Here is a 13,546-nt window from a genome sequence, read left to right on the forward strand (position 1 = left end):
GCCTCTGTGCCCCAGCTGGTGCCGCTGCCCAGCGCTGGCAGCCCACTTGCCCAACCATCACAGCATCCTTCCCTTCAAACGGGTGTCAGCCTGCATTCCAGCACTGCAAACCACAAAGTGTTTTTTTTAGTGCACTTCATTGCTGGGGAAGCCCAGAGGAGAAGCAAGGTGGCGGAGCTGCAGCATTTTCTTCAGTTTTTATAGTTAGTGTTGTACAATTCAGATTTAGGGGGTTTATTTGGTGATGCAAGTGTGGCATGAAGCCAAGACATCGTTGTTTTTTTTTTCTGCTTGTGGGGTTTGCTGACTAGCAGCAGCATTACCATGGATCCCTCAGGAGGAGTTCTGGATAGTTCTACCCTCACGAATTTTCCTTTACCAGGTAGCTGAAAAAAACCAAACCTCTACAGATGCGGTTCATTGGAGGTTGGCAAAATCAGGTTGCAGGGTATTTATTATTCTTTTGAGATGTGGCTGTGAAAAGCAGCACGCAAACCACTAGGATGATTCAGATCAACAGTGTGCTGAGAATCAACAGTTGCGTCAGTCACAGCCACTGTGTGACTAAAGGAGTAAGGAGCAAAACCACAGCAGCCTTCATGCTTCGTATTACACAGGGCAGCTCTTGGGTCAAGTGTGAAAGGAGAAAAAATATTGATGTTGCCTTGCTGACATGTCTTAGGGAGTGTCAGCATCTAGTTTATAAACTATTTAGTACAGCTATCAGGTGACAATTGATGGGGTAAGCACACAGGGGAGGGGACTGGTGGCAGTCTTAGCAGGGTAAAAATCCATCTTTGCCAGGCTGCAGCTGATGCCAGACACACTTAAACTGGTTTTAACCAATCAAGGAAGATTCAGAGCTGATGTTGGTTATTTAAAATTTTATTTGCCTCTAATTTACTCTCATAAAAACACTCTAGTCTATTTGGTGTTAGTATTCAGACAGTACAGACTGCTGATATTATCAAGAGTGATATTAGAGAAGCAGTACAAACCAATCTACCTTAGCATGTAACCGAGCACAGGTGGAACTAAAACCACCTCCACTTGTAGAAACTAATTAGCCTGCTTTCTTAGGCTTTATAGTTAAAATACAATACTCAGTAAATAGTTACAGTCACCAAACCATATAAATAAAACCTAACATGGTAAAACGGGAGCAGCTGAATGTGCAAGAGTCAGAGTAAAAATATGTAGATAGGTATTTTGCAAATCAGAGCAATCACCAGTTACTGCATCTACGTTGTCACTGTCTCTTAGAGGGGTGAGTTTTCATTGCCAGTTAAAGTTCATCGCTTTCATACAGTCCAGACTGCTCAGCCAAACGCTGGAACTCCCCCTCTGGTGAGAAAGCTTGTTTCACATCCAGTCCTCTGCCATTGAGTGCCAAGTACTTGCTGAAAGTTGGTCGAACTCGTAACTGCTTTGGGGCTGGAAGTGGCTTGTTTGCATGTGCTGGAAGAGAGAAAAAAGCCTCTTTCAGTGGCTTCCCATGTGGAAGGACCCATGGTATAGCAACCCTGCTGCTTTTTATCTGCAACATAAACCAAACTCTGAGGGAGAATTTAACAGACAAGCCCATATCTCAGACACCAGATTTGTATTCGCCCTCCTCCTTGGTCTAAACAAAATCAGTCTCTGAACAGTGCAGAGAGCAGATGCAGACAATGTGCAAAGCACACACCAGCGTCTTGGCACTGAACAAAGGAGTTTCTCCTGGGAGAGCTACTTCTTGTCTACTTCAGTACCTTTGGAAGGAAATCCTCCCAGCAGTCAAAGCCTCATTAAGCTAATCCCTAGGGTCTGCTCTGAACCCAAGTGCCAGCTGTGGTACTTACTTGCCACCTCCAGCCTGGCGTGGCAGGTGGCCACGCCCGCCCCGTTGACAGCAGACACCGTGTACCACCCAGCATCCTTCTTGTTTGCATTGTGAATCAGGAGGCAAATCCTGCCAGTGTTGTCATGTAGCAAGCTGGAAAAGGAAGGTGTTTACGTGTAAGCGCTTGGAGGAGGGAGGAGACATTGAAATCAGAGTCTGTTTACATGCTGAGGAGCTGAGAAAGCCCTACAACAATTCCTGCAGACCACTTGGCCATGAACAGAGCCACCAGCAATTCACATCGTGATGCCATTCAGGGGTGTCAAGGCCCTTCTGTAGCCCCACAGCCTCAGAGCACGACGAAGGCAGTGTCCCAGCCCTAAAGCCATGCTTCTCCAGGGGGGCAGGGTATTCAGAGGGGCATCTGGTCACAGTGCCCTCAAGGCTGTGAGCATTGTGCCTGCCCAGCACACGGGCCTGACCACCACCTATCGTAACCGAGGGGCTGATCCAGCTTTCAGCTCGCTGCTTTTAGAAACCTGGCAATTCAAAGGGGACTTGACAAATAGTGGGGGTTGTTCTGTAACACAGCAAAGGCCAGCTCAGCAGTAGGATACCTTATTCGGTCTGTATTATATTGTACCATTTCGTTGTTTCTTTTCCAGTAAATGCGGGGTGTGGGGATGGCAGAGATCTGGCACTCGAGTCTGGCTGTATCTCCTTCAAAAACCTTTTTGCTTTGTGGCTTGAAGATGAAAGTTGGAGGCGTGTGATGTTCTTTTGCTAAATTAAAGAGGAAAGATAAGAAGGAGTTACCTAAGTATTGAGGGCTAATATCTCTGGGTCTTTTAAGATTTCAGAATGCTAAATTCAAGAGGACACATGTTCCTTACTGCAGCTTCTTAGCCTACAGGCAATTCCCCTGAGCATAAGGGTGTAGCAGAGACAATCCACTTTGAGAGTCAGTCAGCATATGCTATCAATCCTGGGAAATTAATAACTCCCAAATTCCAGACATCCCACTACATCTAAATATCTTGCTAGAAGTGCTTTGAAGAACTATGGCATCCCAGGCATGTGTTAAAACAGTCTTGGGAAAGGTAAGGTGTTTGTTATCCCTTGTGCTCAACTGTCTGAAGATCTACCTCTGCTTCTTCATTGTTTTATGTCCAAAACACACAGAGGAAGGCATTAGACTACCAGGTGACTATCAGTGCTCTCAGTCTTACCAATTACTTCCACTTTGACTGCAAAAGAGGCTTCTCCTGCACGGTTGACAGCCACACATTCGTATGTCCCTGCATCAGATGACTTGACTGCTTCAAAAATGAATGAGTGGAATCCCTTCTCTGACACTATCATTTTATGGAACTGATCTTGATGAACCATCCTTCCATTCTGATACCACATCACATCTGGAGTCGGCAGCCCGCTGACCTGTGAAGGAGAGGTAAGCAGTGAAGTTAAACAGTTTTAGAATGACAAAAGCCCTTCAATGCTGGAGGTAGTTTGATGCCAATAGATGATCACATCATGATCCTACTGCAAAATTTTAGAGTCTTGCCTAGTTTTGAATATAAATGTGGTGCTGCACAGAGAGGAAGGCTTGTGAAGTGCTGTGGAAAGATGAGCTTCAGTTACAAGACAGCAGATGCTGTTTCTACAACCCTTTCTTGTCCCCCTCTTGCAAAGTAGTTTTGATTACACCAAAGATACTCATTGTGGGCTCACAGAGGGGGGAACTCCCCCTGTTAATCCCCCAGCTAGTGCTGTCAGCAGTGCTGACATCCATACTGGTTTGGTAACATCTGTAAATAAACTGTCCTGCAGATGGGCTTCAGGTTGTCCACAACATTCAGAAGTCAAATGATTTACAGTAAAATGGCAAAAGGTCACACCCAAGTCTGGCAAGAGTTTACTTAAGGAAGGAGATTGGAAGTGGGAAACAGCACACCAAACCCCAGTCAGCAAACCCCCTTTGTGGTGGAGCTGCACGTGCAGAAGGCCTAGGTCCTCTCTCACCCTAGAGCTGGTACAATTGCCATGTGCAGTTTCAAACCATTCTGGTGTTTTGTTTGTTTTTAATTAGTACATTTCCTTGCCAGATTGCCTGGTCCAGCCAAGGGCACAGTTTCCTCAGAGAGGATTCAATGAAAGGCAGGCTAGTCCTAAACAGGCCCTGCTGGACATGCATCCAGAGTGTCTGCTGAAGTCACTGGAGTCCCACTGCAAAGCACAAGGTTCCCTCCCAGAGCACCTTCTTTCAGTAGGACCTTAATATTCATTCTTCCCACTGAGGTCTAAAAGGTATTCTGCAGTCGTCCATATTTACCACTATTTAGCTTTAACCTTATTAAGTAGTTAATTGCATGTTTCAAGGGAAAATGCAGAAACATTTGGTCATCTGTTTCTTGGTTTACGTTGCCTGGAGAGACCCTGCTCCATCTGCCATTAGTGCTCAGGCTTGTTGAACTGCTCAGAGACCCCTCCCCATGCCACACCCCCCCAAGTTAATGCAATGGAAGTGAAATGCTGGTATTACTTTGAAGTCGAGCCTGCAGAATCTCCCCTCCTCAATAATTACATCTTCAGGCACTTGTGTAAAACGTGGTGGAAAAAACTTCTCCTGGATTGAGTCATGGCCACGTTCATCTCCTCTTGAGGATGGTCTGCTCCTAAAAAGTCAGCAGAAACAGTTAATTCTGTAAAAGTGATAAATGATGTTGAAGCACCAATTGCAGCTAGAGGCCCTCCACAGGTTTAGGAATCCAGTGCTACTGTTCTGGTTTGTTTTTCAGCTGTAACACATGGGTTTGGATCAACCACTGCTCCTGCTCAGGTTCTTCAATTCAACACAGAAGTGTAACATATGAAACCTTCATCTTTGGCCCAATATCCAGAAGAATTTACAAGAGCAATGCAGGCTGTGTTTCATCACATACATTGTCAGACCTTGCTTTGGCTAGGGGTGAAGCTTCTAGAAGATGAAGAGTATTTTCCCCAGGTACATGGTCTTTCAGCCTCTCACGTTATGCTCAGAACTGGCAGCATCAGCTTCCCACAAATGGCAGCGTTTTAGTTGAAAGGAAGTGAATGCATTTAGTAATTTCTACTTCAGAAGAAGTGGTAGGTGGTGAAGTAAAACTACCATTGTCCAGAAACATTTGAAATAAGGTTTTGAAGAGCAGCACAGCAGGAGAAGTTTATGCCTCACCTGACATGCGTTGTAGGAACCTGCAGCCTGACATGTTCTGCATTCTGGTGCTTGGAAAGAGAAAGAGGAGAGGTGAGTTAGCTTTGGAAGTTATAGCTATAAACTGACCAAGAAGCCCTTTAAGTTTGTATACTGACTGCTGCTTAACAGTGAAGTGAATACTCCAGAAGTCCCTGGGACAAGAGGTAAAGGAACCTGCACCAGGAGCTAATACACTGTTTTCACCCTAGGCTTTGCCAGGACAGTAACAAGTACCATTAATAGAGTGGCACAACTTCCCCTGCTTCTGCACAGGTGATAGGTGCAGCAGTTTTGTTTGGCACACAAGGCTTTTGGCCAGCCAATAACCTTTGTTAGAGGGGAGCAGTACTACTGGCAGTATCTAAAATGGGAGCCAAGTACAGAGTGTCCTTCCCTACAGCAGGAATAGAAGTGGAATCGCTGGCAAGAACACTGTATTGTGCCCACTTAAATAGGGACCCACAGCAGTGGACACATGCTGAGCTGGAAAATACTTTTCTTTCTAGATCACAGCACCAACTAAGCTCTCTGACAGCACCACAATCACATGAGTAAATCTGCTAAAGTACCCAGGATCGATTCCTGCTCGGAACTTGGATGTTTGGAAAACACAAGCAGAGTTTGTTACCAGTGACTCATTTCAGCACTGGAGTCAGACAGAGAAAACTCTGCGTGGAAATTTCCGGGGTGTCTGCACTGAGCCACTGCACAGCTCGGTTCTGTGCTCCAAGCCTGGGTTTAAACTTCAAGCACAGGAGCAGCCTTCACCTCAGGGGAAGCACTGCATGAATGAGGGTTTTGCTGGACTGAGCTCAGTGCTCAGTCCAAAGGCATTTGCTTCTATCTGCTCATTTACACAAGTTCTGTACAATTATTACCCATCTTGTGAGATGCTGTAGTGATGAAGCTGCTGATAGGTCTAATGCTCTACTATATGCACTGACTGCACAGTTAAGTTCCTGAGGAGTCAGGAGGCTGAATGAACCAGAGACTACAATATTTGAAAATGACTGAACAATGGGAGTAAGATCTCCCCAGCATAAGCAAATTTCTCCTTCTAATGCTCTTTTTTATGCAGCATTCCACACACCTTGTAAAGTTGTCACTCATCCTGTTTTTGACTATTCCCTTACTCTCTGCAGAAGGTGAGGCTTCCCTTGCTCTCTGACACCCACAATGTTCCCTTCTTGCCTGCTCCTGTCAGGTGACTGCTGGAGAGACAGCTCAAACTGCATGTTCCTCCCTGGCTGTGCTCTTAAGTGTCTCTTGTGTGGAAGAGCTTTGCTAACTGCACTTTGGAAGGTGTGGGCCAGCCTGCTGGCTCTGGTGTGTGTGCAGCAGGAGGGACATTTTCCTGTGGCACCAGGTACTTGTGTAGCCAATCACAGACACTGCTGCTGCCTTTGACCACAGCAGTGCCAGAGAGAGCTTTCAGCTGGCCTGAACAACCAACGAATGATGCAAGTCTCCAGCTAAAATGCTTTTGAAAATGCCAATAGTGATAGATTCTTGTCTGTCAACATGTGGGCTGCTGAAATAACTGCTTTGCCTTCTCTTAACAGTTGCAGGCTCCTGGAAGGGCTAAAACCCAACTGATCCCAGCCCGAGGCTCTGATCTCTTGTAGTCAATGTCGCTTATTCCAAAGAGTGACAGGTGTCAATCTTGCTGTCTGGGCCAAGTCTGAACTTGGGCTGTTAGAGAGCAGGTACCTGCACCCCTGCTGTGCTGCTCCCTGCCTGTCCCAGGCAGGGTGTAATGTGCTGGGCAGCAGCTGCTGTAATTCCTCCCTGGAGAGGTCATTTCTCCAAATCAGGCCCAGCAAGGGGACGGTGCTTAAATTCCCTCCCTCTGCCATCACCCCCCCAAGAAAAAACCCAAATCCCTACTATACAGAGCTCTGCCAGTAAAAGCTGTCCCCTTCTCTCCCCGGCACTGGTACCAAATAAACCCCATCTCTGCCCCGTTCAGGTACAAGCAGGTCCCAGCACAATCCCCAGGAAATCCCCATTCCAGAGGCAGGTCCCCACCTACCTGTGCATTTTGCATGTTGTCTTCACTCTGTGGTTCCAGCACAGAGGCAGCATTCACTGGTCCGAGCAGCCTGCGAGCCATCCTCTCTTCATAGGTCAGTCGCTTAAAGCAGAGCACAGGGAAAGTTCTAGTCAGAAGTCCATTTACTATTTCTGATCAGTTCTGAGCACAGGAATATGCCACCAATTCAGGGTGTGGTTGATGAAAGCAGTGGGTGAACAGAACCTCCAGGTCTGTTCCAGAGGGTTTGCAGTCTGTGACGCCTACTGAAGTCAGCCTCAATATATACAGCACTGAAATGCATCGAAGATTAAACGGTCTGTTCATCAAAGCCTCCCTCATGCCATCTGTGGCCTTCCACTCCTCCTCTTTCTCTGCTGGGATTATTTATGGGTAAGTGATGGCATTATTTCAGAAGCCAGAGTAAGTCCCAGGGTACCTTTCTTTTAGCACTGGGAAAACTTCCCGAGTTATTCAGCTGTGGATTTACTTCAGGAGCTAAGGGCATGATGGGTGCTACTGTCCACTGCTCCTAAAAAAGCACGAGCCACACCAGAAGCAGATGCAGCCAGAGATGAGCACCACTACCCCTGAAAGCACAAGGGAAGTTTCTGCCAGCACAATGGTCACCTTCTGAAATGCTGTTGGCTGTCTTGAGAGGAGGCAAGAAGGTGTTTCAGTCACGTAAGAGTTAAGTTCCTACAATAGGTATGCAGCACATGGGGGTAAACGTGAGCAGAGTTAAATTCAAGTTCTGTCTGGGTTACTTTAGAAGAGTACATTAGTCCCCTGAGCAGCAGAACACCTGATGCTTCACCTCCCACAAAGTTTACCTTGGGTTTGGGTTTTGTGTTGTGAGGACAAGCTCTGACTGAGCTTCCACTGTGAATGGGACATGTGGCTGCTCCTGGCATGTGGAGGGTTTAGGAAGGCCTCTGGGACTTTTCTTTAGAAGAGAGTGAAAGACCTTTTGGAAAACCTGTGGGAGCTCAATATCCCCGAGGTCGTTCCAGCTGTATCACGTGTGGCTGAGATTGGCCAGTTGGTTCAGACACTGCTGGAGGACAAGGGGAGGAGGACACAGTGGTGATTGCATAAGCCTTATTTTTAGCCTGGCTTCCTATGGGAAGAAGAGCTGGCTTGCACTGGCAAGCTTTCTTACAGCAGACAGGACATTCCTGTCAGGGACACGTTAAGTCATATTTGACCTAATACTTTCCTTCAATATTTAAAATTTCATCTATGACACAAACCTGTTCCCACTGATGGTGATGGAAGAACTCCTTTCTACTTCAGGGGAAAGAAGATGGACACTATAAACACCAACCTTCCACCACTCTGCTTCCAGCCAGCAGGAAGTTTCCCACCTTAGAGACCTGGTCACTCTAGCTTGCTGTAATGGGCTTTCCTACTGGATAGGCTAAGTTTTCTTCCCAGATTTTGATTTCTTGGTAAAGGGGACTGCATTTTGTCCCTTTGCAGAATAACTAAGTAGGTATTGAGACTGAGAAACCTTCTTATAGGAGACAGACTTCAGGATAAAAGCTCATGTAATTTCTTTGAAAGAAATGGAAGATGTTTACCACATGTGGGTATGGTCTCTAGAATGACCTTTCACAGAGTGGTACCTCTCCAAGTTTCAAATGATGTGGGGTGGTTTATCAACCCCAGTGTTGAAAGCCACAGTGAAATCATGTCTGGAGAACTGAGGGATTCTCCTTGGGTTTCTAGTTGTCTGTGGATGGGACATACAAAGAGTTCAAGTTTGTGCCACAGGCCTAAACATGCAGCTCTCTCCCAACCCTAGCCTTATTAATTTGCTTGCACAAATTCAAAGACAGCTTGAATGGTGCATGCTGGCCAGGAAGGTCAGATAAGAGGGAGAGGCAAGAGCAGCTCAAAGCCAAATGCTGCATCAGATGGTTTTCAGAATTCAATGCATCCCTTCCTGAAGTAGGAGGAGATGCAGACATTCAGTTGCCACAGTAAGATGCCTGCAGACAGACTTACAGCAACCATCTCTCTTGCCACACATTCAGGCCAGCTTTCACTGTGCACCAGCCATGTGCTGCTCCTCTAGTGGGTGAGCCTTCTCAGGGCTGAGCTGAACCTGGCCCTCCAGTACAGCATCCTAACAGCAAAAATAACTGTGAAGGTGTTGGAAAAAAAAAGAGGTTGGCTTTCACCTTACACTGAAAGACTATTCTGATCACAAATAGCTCAAAGAACTCTTGCTAGGATCTGAGCTTCTGAGTAACAGTGTTTGGGCAGTGTTGCTTCTGCATTTCTTTCTGCTTTCAGCTCAGTTTGGAGGCTCCAGCCCCTGGGGCACTGAACTAGCCTCTGCATCCCTGCTTGAACTACCAAGAGTCAGGGCAAACTGGTTCTTTGCTCAGCAGGTTGCCCTTACCTGGTTGCCATTCTGGAGGAGGTTGTCCTTGCATCGCAGTTTCTTTTCCAGGTCCTGAATCAGGGCCTCTTTTGTTCCTCGGATTTCTTGGTCTGATGTCTTCTGCATAGAGTTGATGCTAGCTTGTTTGTTATACATTGGTTGTGAGTACCTGCTCATGCAGGAAGAGAAATCAAAGTTACTCCTGTAGGCCTGCTTGACTCTTTGCTACAGCTTCATAGAGCACACACAAAAATGTGAACCTGTTACCTAGAAACTGTGGTTCAAACGAGCCCATGAAGCATCTGGGAGATAGACAGGCCAAGTTCCATCACTGAGTAGCAAAACTTAAGGGGAAGCATCGTGGTCATTGGGTGTCCTGCAGCAGTTTGCTGTGGGTGACTGCTCAGCACCCCTGCACCCTGCAGTGGCTCCTCCCTGACTGGGATGTGTGCAGTAAGACTGGCAGTGTTTGAGGGAGCCACTAACTCCCCTGAGCAATGTGAGTCTGTCCAGGAGCAAGCTCTCCCTCAAAACCTGCACTCCTTTACAATTTTAATTGTTGAAAAGGCTCTGGGTGCTGCAAATCCACTGCAAGGTCACAAACTAGTTCATTAGGTATGAACAAATAGCTTATCAGTTGTCTTCTTGACTCCCAGAAGCTGCTTCACACAGTATTTCTGTCCAGATGTTCCATAGCCAAGCTTACCCCAAGCTAGGCTGGGTCTTTAGGACCCCTGCTGCAGCCTCCCACATAGCCTGATCCTGCAATCCATAGTCAAGCTCAATCAAATCCTGGAGTTAGATAGTAAATGATTCTGAAAGCTGCTGGGAAAAGAGGACGAGCATCCCACAAAACAGGTTGTGAAGGTCTCCTAGGGGTCAGAGCACTCTGTGCTGGCAGGATCTAACCTGGGTCACTACATGCAGTGGGGCCTCATATGCTGCAGTTGTACTCAGCAAGTATTTCTATTTAAAATCCTCTTCCTCCTGTCCCTTGAGAATTTGTTCCATTGATTCTGATAATTCAGGGTGGAAGGGTTATAATTCTGGCACACATTCCCAGAACTGCTTGGGCTTAATAACTTGCTCAGGTTATAACTTAAAAGTTTTTAATAACTTGCCCAACAGATGAATATATCTCATGTCCCTATTTGCCCGTTTGTAGGACAATTAGGAAAATAATTCAAGTCACAGGACGTTGCATTTAAGAGAGCTTATCTGAAAAGCATAGTGAGGCACCAAAGCCCTGTGCTATGGAAACAGCTGACCCCACACTACACACACAAACCCCAGTGGTTACTCCAGATGTGTCCACAGCCTCCCCACACTCCTGCATGGCCCAGCTAGCCCACTCCCACCTTACCTTGCCATTTCCCCTGTGCTGCGAATCAAAAGAAACCCTGAAACATTCAGATTTCCTGAATACAAACTGATGCTCAGACCCGAATTTAGATGCAGGCCAGCAGGACCCTCCTCTGCCCCATCACCTTGCTAATAACCTCGTTTGAGTACTTGGCCCATTTTCTGCACTGACTTTCCACAGGACCTCCAGCTACTGTTGGCAGGAGTACAAGTTGGTGAGAAGGCAAGACCCAGCTCCCTTTGAGATCTCACTGACCTTGGGAGATATTGGATTGCAGCCCAAAGGCAAAATGATATAATACATATTTAGGAAAGAATTTAGTCTTTGGTCTGAAGGGGTAAAATTTTCAAGTGTCTGCTTTTCTGTTAGCACCTATGATTAATGAAAACTATTGTAGGTGAGCACAGAATCCCATCAGGATGTGGAAACTGAAAATACTGCTGAGACTTGCTAGAAATCCTGAAGTCATTTATAGGTGGGAAATGCTACTGCCTTCTCCCTGCCACCCAATTCATAAGCTATGCTTGTGGAGAGAAATTCACGAGATGGGTGTCCATCTCCTGTTCTGAATCCCCTTCACTAAAAGATTCCCATCAAATCAAAGTAAACTGTTCAAACTGAGTCCAGAAATCCTGCAGAGCAGCCTGTGGCATGACTGCCGTGCGGGAACTCCTGGTGGATCCTCATCTCTCCCACACGGACACCAAGGGCAAGCGCTCAGCCTCCTAACCCGGCTCATGCAGAGTCCTGCCCCAGACATCAGAGGTCAAAGGGGAGCTGTGCCCACCAGCCCAGGGGTGTTTCACTGCACCTTGGGGTTTGGGGTGGCGAGTGCACGGGAGAGGCCAGGCTGGAGGAAAGCAAGCGGAGGTTAGAAGCCTGCGCGTACTTACGGGGGCTCCATGGGAGAAGGAGTTTGGCTGTTACAGTCGGGCTGCGAGGGCAGGACTGAGCAGAGGAATGCTGCAGGGGGCTGGTTAGGCAGGGGGATAAGCCTCTGGCCAGAGGATGAGCTGGCAGGAGACTGCGCAGACGCCGGCGTGACGGGATACGTGGATTCCTTGGGGGCACTGCAGGAGGGCGAGGAGAGCGTGACCGAAGAGCTCAGCGATGACGAGGAGGAGAATTTCTGCCCGCTGGGGTTACGAGGCTGTATGAGGATGGAGGACTGTTTGATTGGTCTGCTTGACTCTGTAGAGGCTGCGGGTCCTGGAGGCTGCTGTTGCCCTTGACACACATTCTTAGACTGGATAAAGTGTTTTGGACGTTCGTAGTTAAACATGGTTGGTTGGCACATAGAGGAAACGGATGGGAGATTAGGGACACTCATGGGAGAGGTTTCACGGCTGTCCTGGGTTTTGGTTGGTGATGATAACTGGCTTTGGATAGGTGGCTGGTAAAAACTAGGTGGTAGGCCACGAAAGCTTTCTTGGCTGGGCTCCTGGATAGAGTGGAACCCTGGCCTTGCAGGATAGAGGCTTTCTTGGTGTGGATTTTCCCTTAAAGAAGACAATACAGATAAAATAGATTGTATATCACCATTTGAGTCACAAAAATACTGTGTCGTGAGCAGTCATTAGCAAACCAAGGAGTATGAAGTTCACGCACTTGACAACTAAAGCTTGAGCTTAAAATAAAGAGATTTAGGATTGATTAGAACTGTTGCAGAACTGTATGAACAGAACAAATAACTAACAAGTCACACAGTCTATTGGACTCGGGGGCAGCACCCACCACAGCTGTCTTCTCTGCAAGAGCTCAGTAAATTCTAAAAGAAATAGCAATTGGTTTATTTGGACCACTCACCACCTGCATAGCTCTACAGATAACTGTAGGTACTACTGCTAAGCAAGGTAATTTGCCACTTAATGTCCTCTTAACTAGAGATCTCTGGATCCCGCAGTTTTGTGCCCTGTCAAAATACTCCATGTACTCGGAGAACTAGCTATTGGTGCCCAGAAATTCCTTACATCATAGGGAAGCATGAAACAGGTTCTGCTTTCTGGTAAGTGTACAACTAAAGCTTTGAAACCAAGTATCCTGGTTTGTTCTCTAATGGCTTTTGAATTCAGAGCTTTTTATATCCAGCTGAGACTTGGGATTGGAACACCAAGCACTGTGCTTCTCCACTTGATTTCCTGAGATTTGCTGTTTGGGCTAGTAATTGCCAGAACGACATAGCTGTAGGATAAAGTAGGGACAGGCAAGCTCCTCAGAGGTCCTGCATTTATTTTGGAGCTCCATGATATCTAAACCCGGGCTTTCCATCAACTCAAAACCCAGAAAAGTTTCATTAGAGTGAACCGTGCAAGTTTGTTAAAACTGACAACTTCAGCTCCAGGATAAATAAACCCCCTAAAATAAACATAAAGCTACTAATAAAAAATGAGAATATGAATCCACACAGTTACATGCACTGGAAAAAATTGTCATCTTGCCCTACTGAGATCAGCTGTTTTGCTGCTATATATACACACTATATTGTATTCCTCCCATCGGAGAGCCCGAAAAAGGGCTCCAGGAGGTCATAAATTCCCATGGGGGGAGAATCAAGACATTAGTCTCGTTTTAAAGATTCAAAGCTTCCATTTCCTAAAGGCAATTATCAATATTAGTTGTAAATTAACTGTGTGTAAACAGAGGTTTTCTAGGAAAAATTCCCTAACTTCCCCCTCTGTCACACTGGTGGAATTTGAAGCTGG

General features: G+C 46.6%; 1 protein-coding gene across 4 annotated transcripts; it reads right to left on the reverse strand.

Annotated features, from left to right (window-relative positions):
• Positions 1-875: 875 nt before the first annotated feature.
• MYOT (myotilin) lies at positions 876-12,345 on the reverse strand. 4 transcript variants are annotated; one of them, XM_008943581.1, is made up of 10 exons: positions 11,772-12,174; positions 10,981-11,014; positions 9,500-9,653; positions 7,090-7,191; positions 5,037-5,086; positions 4,365-4,497; positions 3,052-3,259; positions 2,440-2,605; positions 1,842-1,975; positions 968-1,458 (listed from the first exon to the last, which is right to left on the reverse strand). In XM_008943581.1, the coding sequence occupies exons 1-10, from the start codon at positions 12,172-12,174 to the stop codon at positions 1,286-1,288; spliced, it is 1,557 nt and encodes a 518-aa protein (XP_008941829.1). In that variant the 3' UTR covers positions 968-1,285. The 4 variants fall into 4 exon arrangements, with proteins under 4 accessions (XP_008941830.1, XP_008941829.1, XP_008941827.1 ...); XM_008943579.1 differs by lacking the exon at positions 10,981-11,014 and adding an exon at positions 9,846-9,883 and having other exon boundaries at positions 9,500-9,648; positions 11,744-12,174; XM_008943582.1 differs by lacking the exon at positions 10,981-11,014 and having other exon boundaries at positions 876-1,458; positions 5,037-5,080; positions 9,500-9,650; positions 11,738-12,345.
• Positions 12,346-13,546: the final 1,201 nt, after the last annotated feature.

Source organism: Merops nubicus, unplaced genomic scaffold, assembly GCF_000691845.1.
Source record: "Merops nubicus isolate BGI_N331 unplaced genomic scaffold, ASM69184v1 scaffold29227, whole genome shotgun sequence".
NCBI lineage: Eukaryota > Metazoa > Chordata > Aves > Coraciiformes > Meropidae > Merops > Merops nubicus.

Coding starts and splice junctions, on each gene's coding strand:
- MYOT (XM_008943579.1), bottom strand. CDS start 12,174: ATGAGTGTCCCTAATCTCCCATCCGTTTCCTCTATGTGCCAACCAACC. Junction 2,606..3,051: donor AGTCAAAGTGGAAGTAATTG/GTAAGACTGAGA, acceptor TCTTTAATTTAG/CAAAAGAACATCACACGCCT. Junction 1,459..1,841: donor CGCCAGGCTGGAGGTGGCAA/GTAAGTACCACA, acceptor TCTCTCTTCCAG/CACATGCAAACAAGCCACTT.